General features: G+C 60.5%; 2 protein-coding genes across 2 annotated transcripts in view; one reads left to right on the top strand and one right to left on the bottom strand.

The window, feature by feature from the left end:
• Positions 1-7,244, top strand: part of IMPDH1 (inosine monophosphate dehydrogenase 1) — a 38,423-nt gene extending 31,179 nt beyond the window's left edge. Inside the window, exons 14-15 of the mRNA XM_063134456.1 lie at positions 521-604; positions 6,166-7,244. Of these exons, the coding sequence (XP_062990526.1) occupies positions 521-604; positions 6,166-6,187 (106 nt within the window). The 3' untranslated portion in view covers positions 6,188-7,244. The remainder of the gene's footprint in view (positions 1-520; positions 605-6,165) is intronic.
• Positions 7,245-9,071: 1,827 nt separating this feature from the next.
• On the bottom strand, positions 9,072-12,033 carry LOC134403924 (transmembrane protein 53-like). The gene is made up of 3 exons (XM_063134467.1): positions 12,012-12,033; positions 10,633-11,229; positions 9,072-9,513 (listed from the first exon to the last, which is right to left on the bottom strand). The coding sequence occupies exons 1-3, from the start codon at positions 12,031-12,033 to the stop codon at positions 9,143-9,145; spliced, it is 990 nt and encodes a 329-aa protein (XP_062990537.1). The 3' UTR covers positions 9,072-9,142.
• Positions 12,034-14,040: the final 2,007 nt, after the last annotated feature.

The raw sequence follows: 14,040 nt of genomic DNA, 5'->3' as shown, positions 1-14,040 counted from the left end.
CACGCTCGTACTTTTGCTAATTTGGACCAAGTGGGCTCTGCCTCCCCCACCGCCCTTGCATCTCCCTCCGAAGACGACCGGCCCAGGGTATCCCCTGGAAGCTCAGGAGGTGAGCAGGGTGGCCACTGCCCTGCCTTCCGCCTTCTCAGCACATGGCGCTTGGAGATCTGCTGCCTCCCAATGAGGGAGGGGGGTCTGTGGGGGTCAAGGGCGGTGGCCGGTTATCTAAGTGGGTTTGTTCATACTCGGCCTGCCGTTCTTCTTCAAGCCCAAGTGCTGGAGGGGTTGCAGCCGCTTCCCACGTTCCATCGGGCACCCCGAAAGCAGCCTGCAGGCGTGACAAAGCCCAAGGTGGAACATGGTCATCGGGGGGGCGGGGGGCGTCAGCAGGTGCCGGGAGCAGCCGACGGATGGGGGGGGGGCAGGGGCAGGGTGGGAAGGAGGCGGAGGCTCAGCGTTGCGTGGGGCTCTGGACCGCTGAGGAAAGGGCCCTGAGGCCTTTTTTGTGTTCTCCTGCCAGGTCCATGATGTACTCTGGTGAACTGAAGTTTGAGAAGCGGACGATGTCTGCCCAGATCGAGGGCGGCGTCCACGGTCTCCACTCGTAAGTATCTGGCCGGCCTCCACTGCCCTGGTGCTCCCTCCCGCTCTGGACCATCCTTGCTGCTTCCAAGGTCCTGTCCTGCTGCCCCCCTTCCTGGTCTTAAGCCTTCTTCCTGCCCTGGCACAGCCCAGGAACTCAGGGCTCTTGCCTTGGCGGTTTCTGTCTGGGGAGAGAAGGGCCTCCTGGCAGCCAAGGCGGCGTTGGGGGGGCATCCCTGTCTGTCCCTGGCTCCGAGGTGGGGGATTTGGGAGAGTGATGCTCTCTGCCTCCATGATCTCAGCGAGGGCGTGTGTGTGTGTGTGTGTCTGATTGCACATGGTCCTTTCTGTCCGCCCCTGTTCCTTGAACCCCCCAAGTCGCTCCTCTCCTCTTCCCTACCCAAAACGATCCGGGGGGGGGAGTACTGCATTGCTTTGGAGACCAGGGATGCGTCCGGAAAACCCTGGTTGTAGATTCACCCTTTCAAAATGCGAAGGTTTCCAGGATGCTTCATGAGAAGCCATGACGTGCTTTAGCAGTTGCTGAGGTTTGTTGCACGTGGCTGGTCTGGAGAGGTCAGGGCTTCCCTTGTGCAAGGGCTGGCGTGGGGTTTTTCGGCCTGGAAGCTCTCCTGCCTTGGACGCCTGTAGGACCGGGATCAAGGGATCAACCTCGGGGTGTGAGAGAGAGAGAGAGAGAGAGAGAGAGAGAGGAAAGGAATCTCCCCCTTTGCTTCCATACAGAGCCCATAGGAGCACATGGAGTTGTGCAGGCTGAGCATAGGCGCGTTGCAGTGGGTGGTGTGTGCATGGCAGGGGAGGGAGGAGGAGGAGGAGGAGGAGGAGGAGGACTCTGCCACTTGTCCGGATTGAGTAGTGAAAGGAAGGAAAAACCTGGCTGCTTTGCCCCCGGGCCAGTGATGTTCGGGGGGGGGGGGCGGGGTGCAGCTGCTTCGTCTTTGGCTCCTCTGGCCGCTTCCTTCCCAGCGTCCCTCTGCCCTTTGGGGAAAGGTGTAGCTGCTGCCAGGGTCCGTCCTGCTGCCTTCGAGCGGGGCTGCGTCGGTTCCGTGTCGTGCGTTCGTCCCCTTTGTGCTGGGTGGTGATGAGGGGGGCTGTGAGGTGCCTTAGGGAGAGCGAGACTCAGTGTCTCTCTGTGGCCTGTGGGACGTGGCCCGGCTCACGGCCTTGGAAGTTCCAGGTGTTTGCCTGGATCACCAGGGCCTCCCTGCCGAGAGCTTGCAGGCAGGTGTTGCTGCCTTAAAAGCACACGCTGAAGAAGCCGGTTGCAAACAGTACAGCAGATGGAAGCATCAGAAAACTCCGCCTGCCCTCTAGGCTTAGCTTGAACCCTAAACAGCAGCCCAGAGGCTGAGGAGAAGCAAAGCAGTGGCCTTGCGAAGGATGGCGCTGGAGGGGGGGTGGCCGTTCTTGCCCCCCACCCACACCTGCTTGAGCAATAAGAGATCCACCCCCCCTCCTTGCAGTGATGAGGATGCCAGGAAGCACCACGGGCAGGAATAGAGCGTCACCCCTGACTTGGGAGGGTTACAACGGCGGCAGCTTGTGGACCCCAATGGAATCCGCTGTGGCAGTTTCCCAACCCGGCCACATTCCTGTGCTCCTTACGCTGCAGCGTCATTTCCCTGACTGCCGCCCCCGCGCTCTTGCAACTCTCTCGGTGTCCTCTGCTTTTTCTGCAAGAGCTCTGCCGTTGTCCAGCAAGGTGGCTCCCCTTTCCACAGAGACGTTGCTGTCCCAGCGAGAATGTGGAGGAGCCATGACCTCAGGGTGGCCTGTGCCGTGGCCGGCCTCTGGTGATGTGTGAAATCTGGACGTTTCCCCCTAAATCCTGTTATTTGCCAGGTGTGGGGGCGGTAGAATGGCACACTGGTGCAACAGATCTGAGCAGAGTTCCACGTGTTCCACGTGGCACCTGCAGGAAGCCCTGGCCACGGTTGGTTTCTAGGCTGGGACTCCGCATGAGCCGGTGGGCTTGAAAGATGTGAGCAGCAGCAGCAGCAACTCAGGACTCTGGACGAGGGCAGAGCGGCCGCCAGGAGCCAGGGGGTCGGCTGCCTTGCTCCGCTCGGCCCCAGTTGCTGCCTCCCCCACGTTCCCCGGAATTCTGCCCGACAGTTTTCCCATCCTCCCGCCCCTCTCTCCTTCCAGCCCTATATTCCAAGGAAAACTAGAGGCTCTTGTGCAGAATGAATAAAACAAATCAACCTGCGGAGCTCAATTCTGTTCCCTGAACGTGGCATGGAATGATCACTGAACCCAAGAGGTAAAGAGCAGCCTTTCAAGGAGCGCAGCCGAAGCCCCACCATGGCCGACCCTGGCTGGCCGTCGCTCTCTGGCATCTTTCCAGCCCTGACACTGGAAGTCCTTTAACTTGAGCGGCTGAGGATGGAACCTCATGAAGTGCACAGAAGCCGTGCAGATAACGGCCACCTCCTTTCAGGGCCCGTGTTGGCCATTTGTGGCAATGGGTCAGCCTCCTCCACCACACCTGAAGGCGGCAGATGGGCTCAGGGGGACGCGGGGCTGCTTAGCTGTCTCCTGGCACCTGCTGCCTGAGGCGACTGCCTCACCTTGCCTACTGGCAGGGCCGGGGATCCATCGTCGGGATGGTTTTGGGTGTTGAGATCATAGAGTCATAGAATAGCAGAGTTGGAAGGGGCCTACAAGGCCATCAAGTCCCCTGCTCAATGCAGGAATCCACCCTAAAGCATCCCTGACAGAGGGTTGTCCAGCTGCCTCTTGAAGGCCTCTAGTGTGGGAGAGCCCACAACCTCACCAGGCAACTGGTTCCATTGTCGTACTGCTCTAACAGTCAGGAAGTTTTTCCTGATGTCCAGCTGGAATCTGGCTTCCTTTAACTTGAGCCCGTTATTCCGTGTCCTGCACTCTGGGAGGATGGAGAAGAGATCCTGGCCCTCCTCTGTGTGACAACCTTTTAAGTCTTTGAAGAGTGCTCTCATGTCTCCCCTCCATCTTCTCTTCGGTGTTGAGCTGTTTGCCTCTGGTGCACCAGGTGGGCCTGGATTCCCCTTGGCCCTTAAACAGGTGCAAACATCAATGTTAACATTCCCAGACCTCTTCTCTCCCTCCCCCCCGTCACTCAAAGAGCTGGTTTTCCATTGTTCAGCTCCAAAAAGAATGGTTTCCAGAAGATGCTGGAGTCCTGCTTTTGGAGGGGGCGGGAGGGGTTTTGGGATGTTCCATTTGCTCCACTGGCATCTTGCCCTGTGACTGGCAACTTCTGTTCTTTTGTGTGTGTTGGGGGTGGGAGGTGGATTGTGCAGGGTGGGGGCGGGGGGGCTGCAGCGTTGCTGGTAGTTTGGCTAGCAGGGCCTGGCTGGCCGTAGCGGTGCGGGGGCTGGCGCTGGCTTCTTTCCGAGGCTTGGTAGTGTCCCCGTAGGCCCTGGCGCTTGGCGGTGTGGGGCGGCTAGTGGGGCCCGGGACCGGCTTGGGGGTCGCAGCGCTGCTGGCACAGGGGCTGGGCGATGGGGGGCTGGTGGTGCTCTCCCAGGGAGGGGCCCGTTGACCTTGTAACCTTCTCTCTCTCTCCCGCCCACGCCTCGGCCTGCCTGTAGCTTTACGTTTCTGCCATGTAAGTAACTGGTATCCACGGGTCTGTCCTGTCCCCTGCGTGTGTTGGATGTGGGTCAGTGGCTACGTTCTCCCCTCTGCCCCTTCGCCTCCCACCCGCAGGGGGTTGAACTCTGACCAGTGCCCCCCCTCCCATTTTCACTCCGCACCCCCTTCCCACCCACATACACACTTCTGAAAGCTTTCCCCTGGTCCCTCTCCCTCCCTGAGATGTTCCCGGTGTGCGACTCGCTGGGCAGGACGTTCCACACCTAAAGAGCCCCCCCCTTCACCAGCCCTTTGGAGCCCCTCACCGGAGCCAGGCATCCTGGGTTGCTGAGCAGGAGGCATATGTGCAATGGCCCATTCTCCCGGTGGGCCTAGCCTGCCTTCCCCAACCTGGGGCCCTCCAGGTGTGTTGGACTACAGCTCCCATGATCCCCCAGCCAGCAGAGTTCCAGGCTGTGGAAGGGCCCCTAGACCCTTTGGCAGAGATAATGGAACAGGGGAGAACTGCAGCGGGGTGTGTGTGTGTGTGATTTAAAATGGCCCGAGGGCGTTGTGTGTATTTGCAAGAGGCAGTTGGCTGACGGAGGGGAGGGGAGGGGGTCCAGAAGTCACAGGCCGCACTGGGCGACTCTTTCTGCCCCACATCCCATCCCGCACGGCCGCGTGACTGCGTGCGCCAAGGCCTGGGCTGCACCCCAAACCCGGGCAGCTGCCTTCGCTCGTCCTGGACCGGGCTCCAACCTTGGCGTAGAACTGGCTGTTTCAGGTGTCGAGACCTGGGTGTCGGTTCCTCTGGTTCTGGGGAGACCCCCCTCTCTGTGCCTCCTCCTCCCCACCCACCCCCAGGAGAGAAGAGGGCCCTCGTGGCGGCCTCCAGGGAAGCCACGCTGCTGGGGCCGCTTGCCTTGCTCTCTCCGCCCCGAAGAGCAGGGCCTTCTCCCTTCCCGGGGAGTGTAGGGTGGGGTGGCAGTGTTTGGGGCAGGGAGGTCCGGGCCCCACCCGCCTGCCTCCTCCCACTTGGCCCCTTGGCAGGCATGGGTCTGGCTCGCTGGGTCCTCCGGGGCTGGGGTGCCCCTCAACGCCCTGGTTTCCCGGCTCTGCTCCCCCCGTTGCCAGGAGGGGGGCCAAGGAGGCGGGCGTGGGTCTTAGGGTGGGCTTGGGGGCAGCTGGAGAATCTCGGGGTTGCTCTGAATCGCGCCTCTGGGTGTTGCCCACGTCCCGTCGGCTCCTGTTTCACCAGGGGGAAAGGCTCTCGGTCCGGGGTGGGGTGGGGGGGAAGCGGTCTTCACCCCACTGCACTGGGGGGGCGAAGGGGGGTTCATGGTCTGTGCGACTTGCTCAGCCTTCCCCAACCCCTCCCAAAGTGCTGGATTACACCTCCCATCATCCCCCACCCACATGGGAAGGCTGCCCAAGTCTCTCAGAATGGCCGCCTCTTCAGCTCGGGTTTCCTTGAGGCGGTTCCTGAATCTGGCTCACTCCTGGCCAAGGCGCCTGTGCCTCTCCCCGCCCCCACCCCACCCCACCCCACCCCCAGGCTGCAGTCCGCTGGCTGCCCCCTTCTCACAGCCCTCCCCACACACACACAGCCTCCTGTGTTGCTGCCTGGCTTGTCACCCCCCCCCCCATTCCTCTCACCCCCCCTTCTCTGCCTTGCAGCGTCTTCCTGAGCAGCAGGATTCTTGAGCACCCAGGAACACTCTCCCATTGGGTGAAAAGTGGGGTGGGGGTGGCTGAGGCTCAGCTCTTGTTGCGGGGGGGGGGGAGGAAGGGAGTGGGGTTTCCAGGAGAACAAGCAGAACTGCTTCCTTGGCGGAGTTTGGCTTTGGTGGAGCACGTAGGTCATCCTCCTTGCTCCCAGCCAGGATGTGGCCCGTCTCTGGGTCTGGGCTTCAAGTGGCTGTGTTTTGGGGGCTGACGCTCCCCCACCCCCCTCTCTCTCTCTCTCTCTCTCCCCGGTCTTCTCCCCCCCCCCCCCTGCAGTTATGAGAAGCGGCTGTACTGAGGACGGCTTCCGGAGCAGCAGCCCGCGAGGGGCGCCCAACGTCCCCACGCCCGTTGCTGCCGCCAGTGGCCGCCGCCACCGCACCTGAGCTCCCAGCTCACCTGCCCCAGACCACCTGGGTGTCGCTGGCTGACAGCAAAGACTTGCACTATGCCCCCCCCCCCGGGGGCACCACGGTTCCTTCCCCTCCCTTCCCCAAGCGCTGGCGGTTGCGCACTTGGGACCAGCTGCCCTTCATGGGCCAGGGCCCGCTGGGGCCCTCTGGGGCTCCCCAGGGAGGGGGCGGGGCGGGGACCCCACTCGGGATTTCCCCTGATGACTGACTCGCTGCTCTGGAGGGAAGGAGGGAGTCCGGGCGCCCGAGGCCTCTGCAAGCTGCCCCACAGTCTCCGGCTGTTCCCTACGGGGGGAGGGGAGGGGAGGGGAGGGGAAGGGAGGCCCCCCTCCCCCTCCTAGCAGCACTGTGTGGGGTGTTGGGGAGAGGCCCCCCTCCATGCTCTGCTCCCGCTGACCCCTATTTTTATTTTGGGCCCTTCTCAGGCCAGGATCTCATTGGTCTGTCTCAGGTCAGCCCGGGGAGCCCAGCTGGCTCGTCAAAGTGAGTTTCTGGGTTGGGTGGGTGTGTGGGGAATATCCCCATGCAAAAGCTGCCCTCTCAAGGGCCGTCCTCCTCTTCCCAGCATTTTTTTTTTTTTGCGGGGGGGGGGGGGCTCAGAAAAACGTGGTGGTTGTGTGTGGGCTGCAGAGACGATGGGCACTGGGGTGGGGGTCAGTCTCCTCTCCCCAAATGCCTGTCCTGCCCCAAGGCCACCACCTCTCAGCCCGCCTAGGTAGGGGCATGGGCTACGTCCAGCCCCTCTGGCCGAAGTGTCATTCCTGCCTGTTAGCAGGTGCTGCAGCAGCAACAGCAGCTTGTGGGGAGATAGAAGGTGGGGATCCCCTGCCCCCGGGCGCTCTGCAATGGGTGGCCAGAGCTCGGCCGCCTCTTTACCACCCCCTGGCCGCGTCCCCTCCTCCCCCTCGGCTGTAACTTCTGCGCATGTTAGGTTCCAACATTGTGTTGCTGTGTATTATTAAATAATAAAGCTACAGAGCATCAGTAACTGGGTCATGTGACTGGTCTAATGTTGCACCATGCCTAGGACCGGGGTGGGTGGGGGCTGCCCCCCTCCCCACGTTTTGGCATTTGGGTTCCCATGTTCCCCCCACGAAGGAGGCTGCCCCTGGCCAGGGGCTGGTGCGGAGGTCACGGGGCCCCTCTCCTTTCCTACAGCTGCGTTCCACTTCCCCTGCAACGGCCTTCCCCAAGCTTGTGCCCACCAAATACTTGGATTGCAATTCCCATCATGCCCCATGAGCCTGGCCAACGGAGGGGGAGAAGGCTTGCCCCCATTTGAGATGCCTCTCCCAGCTGCCCCCCCCCCCCATGGCCTTCTCTGCCAGTGCCAGGAGAAGAGGCACGCGCCACCGCCTTGCGAGGGCAGTTGGAATAAAGCAAAACGGGGAGAGCGAAGCCCTCCCTAAGCAGCGAGGAAGAGGAGCCGCACCGCCCTGGAAACACTGGTGGCTGATGCCCAGCCTAAGGTCGGCCTGCTCCCATCCAGCCCCCTATGCGACACATCTCCTTTGCCCCTGAAGTCCCACAGCCAGCCCCACACCTGGGCCCGGCTACGAAAGGGGTCCCTCTGGGCGGCAGAAACGTGGACAGGGCCGGTTTCATCAGACGCATGAAGTAGTAGCCTGGAATTGTGTCTCTTTCCCCCCCCCCCCCCCCGGTATATAAATCTGCCCCTTTTGAGTTTAATGCTTCGTGCTTCTGACAAATTGGGCTACACACATGCTTGAAGCAGAATAAATTTGCTCGTCTTCTAAGGGTGGCACAAAGCCCCGTGAGTTGTGATCGTAATGCGCGAGCCTCCAGTTGGTGGATCTACAGTATATAAAAAAAGCAACAGAGAAGAGACGCCACAAGCTTGACGGCTGTCCAACCTTTTAGTCTCCTGTGCAACTCCGGGCCAAACAGTGCTACGGAGAAAATGCAAGAATGGGCTCAGCGTTTTGGAGAGAGAAAGGCGGCCTGCAATGCAGAACAGAGAAGATGTTCGGGGGGGGGGGGGGAGAGAGGTGGCGTCAGCCTTTCTGCCACTGGCACATGTTCCCCTCTTTGATGCCGGAGTTTAGCTGCTCCTCCAACTTCCTATCCCTCAGCTCTGACCAGCAACTTTCTCCTCGGGAGCGTGTGGCTCTTGAGTGCCGTGAACCTCATCCTGAAAGGGGGGCAGCAAGGGAGGCCGCTGGGCTTGCGTGCTGCAACTGCGGTGGCTGCCAGCCTTGTCCACCTCCTTTGATCTAAATCGGTCACCCAGTCTGAGTCAGGCCAGCTGAAGGGGAGGGGGAGGGCGTGCCCCCGCCTGCTGCGTGTGATCAGCCTCGAGTGGAGGGGGACTGGGCTCCAGAGCAGGGGAAGAACAGTTCTTCTGGGGCTCCTGAAACACATCACGGGCTCCAAAGCTGCCTCTAAACCCACCCGTCCTGGCCCCCTCCACATAAGCTCCTGCCTTGTGCCACTTCCAGAGAGCAGACTGTGGGGTGCTGGTGTAGCTTTGAAGGTGGCCCTTGGCCACTGGCCATTCCCAGCTGGAGGGCCAGTCCAAGACATTTCACTGCCTGAAGTGAAGCAGCAATACGGCAGCCCCTCCCGCAAAGCCCAGATGTATAGTGTCCTTGGTCACAATATTTTGGCGCTCTGAAGGCAGAAAATCTCACCACGCTTCCCTACCCCTTCCCATCAGATAAAATACCATCATAATAAATCAAATATTGGCTGTCCTCCTGTGACTGCTGGTTGCCTGATGGCAGAGCGGGCCTTGCTCACCTACTATAAGAACAGCTGCTGCTTCGATGGCTTCCTCCATTCTGGGTCACTTTGTAGACCAGAGTTAGTTCCTTCTCACACTAAAGTTTAGCCTGGAGTCTGCGGGGAACCAGGCCCAGATGCTGCAAGAAAGCAGCCAAGGCCTGGGTGTACTCCTGAGGGTAGAGGCGCAGGTGCCCTGCGTGGTGGGAAACCGGCCATGCCTGGGCCTGGACGCAGATGCCTGCTGCCCGCCAACTGTCCAGTAGCTGCTGCACCACGTGGACATCGCTCAATGGGTCATTGTGGCAGTAGAAGACCAGCACGGGGCAGCGGAGGGGCGGGTGATGGAAGACGTCCAACGCAGCCTCGTAATACGCCACGGTACACCGGCGGAAGAGGCGGAAGTAGAGCAGGGTCCCTCTGTGGAGGAGTGGGCGGAAGACCACGGAGCCGGTCATCCTGGCCACACCTGACGGAAAGGAGAGAAGGCGGGTCACAAACATGGCACAGGTGCCTGCCTACTGCTAGGTCACAGTCCGTAAAGCCAAGGTGCATCCCCGCAAGGGGCCCTGATGGGCAAGGTCCATGCGCCAGACACCCTGTTCCTAGCAGGGGCTGACCGGGGGCTCACAAGTGGGGTGTGATGGGCACAGCCTTCCCCAGGAGGCAGGCTCTGACTATTGGCTGTAAGAGGTCTGCTGCCCCTGAAAGGGGGCTCCCTGAGCTAGCAGGACCAATGGCCATTGAGCAACGGGGGCTCCGAGAGAGAAATGGTCTCCCGCCTGGGACCCTCTCACCTGGAGAGGGTGTGAGGGCGCGATGGCTGGGCAGTGCCTCCAGGATCCGGGCCAGGAGGCTTCGGATGACCAGCTGCCAGGGAACCTGAGCGGGAGGGGGCTCTTGCGCTCATGCCTGGCTTGTGGGATTCTCATGGGCATCCAGCTGGCCACTGTGGGGGCAGAAGGCTGGACTACATCGGCGTCGGCCTTTGGTCGGGGGGGGGGGGGCAAAGCAGCAGCTGTCCTGCCACTGAAAGGGAGGTCCTTCCTTCCTTCCTTTATGGATGCCTTACAGGGAGAGAGGCAAAAGCCCCATACATATAGTGGGGAGGGGGACTAAAAGCCGGTCTCGGGTTGCAGGGTTAGATGGGCCGGAAAAGGCTGATGCCTGTTGGTTAAGACAGAAAAACGCCATAAAGCATCCTGATTAACCAGAGGAGATTTTAAGGGCTTAGACAGGAAAATTGTCCTCCAGTGCCCAACGTCCCCCAGCCAGCCAGCCTGGTCTATAAAGGGCAAGCCCCAATAGTATTGGGCAAAGTGCATTTAAAGCCAGTTGAAAGCCTGCAGATGCAAGGGAGCTCTGCCCCAGGTAGGAGGACTGTGCTTCGTACCGTAGCTTTGGTCACCCCCCTTCTTCCCTAGCCTACTCCCCCTGGCCAGCCAGCTACACACCGTGTGGGGGCTGTGATCCCCTGCTGAGGAGAGGATCCACTTCATGGGTGCACAGCCCTTCCCTCCCCCCCACACACACTTTCCTCCCCCTGCCAGGGCCTCGCATGCCCAGCACCTCCACCACCACCACTCACCCCGCGCCATATCCGCCAGGCTGCCGGCGACCAAGCTGTCGTAGACCAAGCCGCAGATGCGCTCCCGCACACCAGCATGCTGCTCAGGGTGGCTGGTCAGGTGCACCATCATCTGGGCGAAGGCGTATCCTCCGATGGAGAAGGCGTGGATGAGCAGGGGCCGGGCACCCAGGGCCTTGCCGTCCGCTAGCAGGCCAAGCACCCGTGCGGCATAGGCCAGCCCCCACCGTGGCCACAGGAAGTGGCCCAGGCTGCTCTCGACTACCAGCACGGGCCAGCTGCGCCCCAGGTAGAGAGACAGGTACTTGGCCAAGGCACGGGGCCGAGCGCCAAACCAGGGCAGCAGCACCACCAGAGGCTGGGAAGCGAGGATGTCGCCCGGGGGGTGGTAGAGGCGGATGGTGCGGGAGACGGCCGTCACTGCCAAGCCAGGGGCTGGCAAGGCGTGGGCTGGAGGGGGCGCCAGTCTGGAGTCAAGCAGCTCCTCGGGGCTGAAGGGCACAGGCTCAGGCAGTGGGCCGCCTGCTTCTTTGGGGCACGTTAAAGGCGGGGCTTCGGCTGGTGCTGCCGCTTGTGCCTCGCCTGGGACGTGGCGCCCTGGAAAATACATAATGGGGAGAAGGAATGGAGCGGACAAGATGCCCTTTGCACTTGGTCCGCCATCTCCGGAGCTGCAATTGCCAAGCCCCCCCCGCCCGCCCCCGGTCCGCTAGAGGCTGCGCTGCGCTGAGGTCCCGCCTATCCCAGAACGGCCACATTAAACTTCGCTCCTGTTTCCCCCCCACCCCCCGAGAGCTGGCCAGCCTGTCCCAGCGTAAGAACGGCAGAAGAGTCCTGGAGCTGGATCAGACCAAGGGGCTCTGTAGCCCAGCATTCTGTGGCCCCAGTGGCCAGCCAGATGCCCCAGTGGGAAGCCCACCAGCAGGACGTGAGCCCAATGACAGCCTCCGGCTCATGTTCCCCAGCAGTTGGCATGCAGGGGCAATACTGCCTCTGGTATCGGAGAGAATACATAGCCGTCAGAACTAGTAGCCGTGGCTCGCCGTCTCCTTCTCCATGAATTTGTCTAACTCCCTCTCCAAGGCGTCCACATTGGTGGCCATCACTACATCTTGTGGCAGTGAGTGCCATAGCTTCCCTGTGCGCTGGGTGCGATTCTAGTCCTAGTTGAAGAGGGCACACTGGAGATCTGCTGAAGGTCCTGGAACAAAGTGGGCCAGCGAAGGAAGGGGAGGAGCAGGAGTGGCGCCCACAGCCCATCCCGTCCCGTCCCCCTCCTCAAAAGCCATGCTAAGGCTCAGCCTCCCCCCCTGGGCTTACCTTCCCCCCCCCACCCCGCGCCACCTTCCAGCTCCCCGATCCTTGCAAAAATAACCTACCAGGGTCGTGCTGAAGCCTCATTGACGCACCCAGGAACAACACTTAGTGACTTTTCGAATGTCGCGAACACCTCGCAAGCATTATCCAGGTAATGTAATCCTCACAGTAGCCCTGTAAGGTAAGAGCAGCGCGTCAGAAGAGCCCTGCCGGCTCACACCAGCACTCTGCTTCCCTCAGTGGCCAGCCAGACGCCGCTAGGAAAGCCACAGCCCAGGCGGGAGGCAGACGGCGTGTGCTGCTGCTGCTGCTGCTGCTGTGCAGCGTCCCGGTCAAGCGGGATCCCTTGCCGCTGTGGCTCCTGACCTATTGATACAGAGAGGCATTCTGGCTTCAAGACTGGAGGTCGTATAGGCAGAATTCGGATAATGGTTAGGTGCCATCAATAGCAGTTCCCTCCATGAATTTGCCTAAACCCCCATTAAAGCCATCCGTGTTGGTTGGTGGCCATCACCGCATCATGTGTCATGAGGAGCGCAAGGAACTGAGCCAAACGGTGGGGTCAGGTGACTGGAAACCAGCAAATGAACCGGCCCCGATGGCAGCCACCCAAGGGCTCTTAAAGAACTCAAATGTGGCACTGCTGTCTTCTAACAGAAATAGGTCACAGGTCTCTAAGATCGGCTTTTCCAGATGACTGGAAAGTGGCCAATGTAATACTAGTTTTAATAAAAGGATCTTGAGGGCAGGAGGGAAGAATCCTAAAAATTACAAGCCACTTAGCTTAATGTCTGTTCCAGGTAAATTGGTAGGAAGGACTGTGAAGGATAAAAGTATTAAGCAGATAGAACAGGGGTGAATAATTTTGGGAGATCCAGGGGATGTTTTCTCCCCCAGCCCTACCCCATGGGATGTACTCCTGCTTCCCCTTCTCCATGGAATTTGGTGGTTGCCATTTTTGGGGGAAGGAGGGGCAGATTTGCCACTGATTTTCTGTAGCAAAATGCTATGGAACAAGGGCCAAATGCAGCTTGTTTAGGAGGATAAGAGGCTATCTGTAGATACTAGGGCTGTGGTCTGCTCCGCTCCGGATTGCGAATCCGGAGCGAACCGACCTGATCCGCCTCTGCCAAAGGTGGATCCGGATCAGGTTGGGGGAGCTGCGGATCAAGGCGAAGCGGTTCGCCTCCATCCAGAGCTCCGAACACAGGTAAGGGGGGAGAGGGCTCACCTGGCATCACCGCAGTCCATGCGGTGATGGCAACAGAGCCAGGTAAGGGGGCAGGGGGGCTTACCTGCCTCCATCGTGGTCCAGCACCGGCTTCAACTGAGGGCCAGGCCTCAAGACGGAGGAGCAGGCCACAGTCTGCTCTTCCGGTTTGAGGCCTGGCCCTCAGTTGAAGCCGGCGCTGGACCGCAATGGAGGCAGATAAGGGGGTTTACCTGGCGGTGGCGGCACAGTCCATGCAGCGACAGTGGCAGAGCCAGGTAAGGGGGCAGGGGGGCTTATTCGGCGAGCCGCTGCCACCACAGAGGCAAGTAAGTAGGGAAGGGGGGCAAAATGTCGATCCACCCCTCCAGATCTCGCTCTGCTGAGTGGAGCGGGGGAGGGTTGGAGCGAAGCGGATCAGCCTGATCCGAAAGTTGCAGATCGGGCCGCAAAGTGGTTTGGGGGGGTCTGTGCACAGCCCTAGTAGATACTAATCATCATGCATATCACTTCCAGTGTCAGAGGCAGGATGTCTCTCAACACCAGGGGCCAAGAAAAGCAAGTGGGAGGGTCCTGTTGCCCACATGTCAAGCTAGTGGGCTTCCAGGAGGCATCTGGTCGGCCACCGTGGACAACAGGACAGTGTAGAATCATAGAATCATAGAACAGCAGAGTTGGAAGGGGCCTACAAGGCCATTGAGTCCAGCCCCCTGCTCAGTGCAGGAATCCACCCTAAAGCATCCCTGACAGAGGGTTGTCCAGCTGCCTCTTGAAGGCCTCCAGTGTGGGAGAGCCCACCACCTCCCTAGGTAGCTGATTCCATTGTCATACTGCTCTAACAGTCAGGAAGTTTTTCCTGATAGAGCTCTTGTGTGATCCAG

The sequence above is a fragment of the Elgaria multicarinata genome, chromosome 9 (assembly GCF_023053635.1).
Source record: "Elgaria multicarinata webbii isolate HBS135686 ecotype San Diego chromosome 9, rElgMul1.1.pri, whole genome shotgun sequence".
In the NCBI taxonomy this organism is placed as follows: Eukaryota; Metazoa; Chordata; class Lepidosauria; order Squamata; family Anguidae; genus Elgaria; species Elgaria multicarinata.
This window is presented reverse-complemented; position numbering and strand designations above follow the sequence as displayed.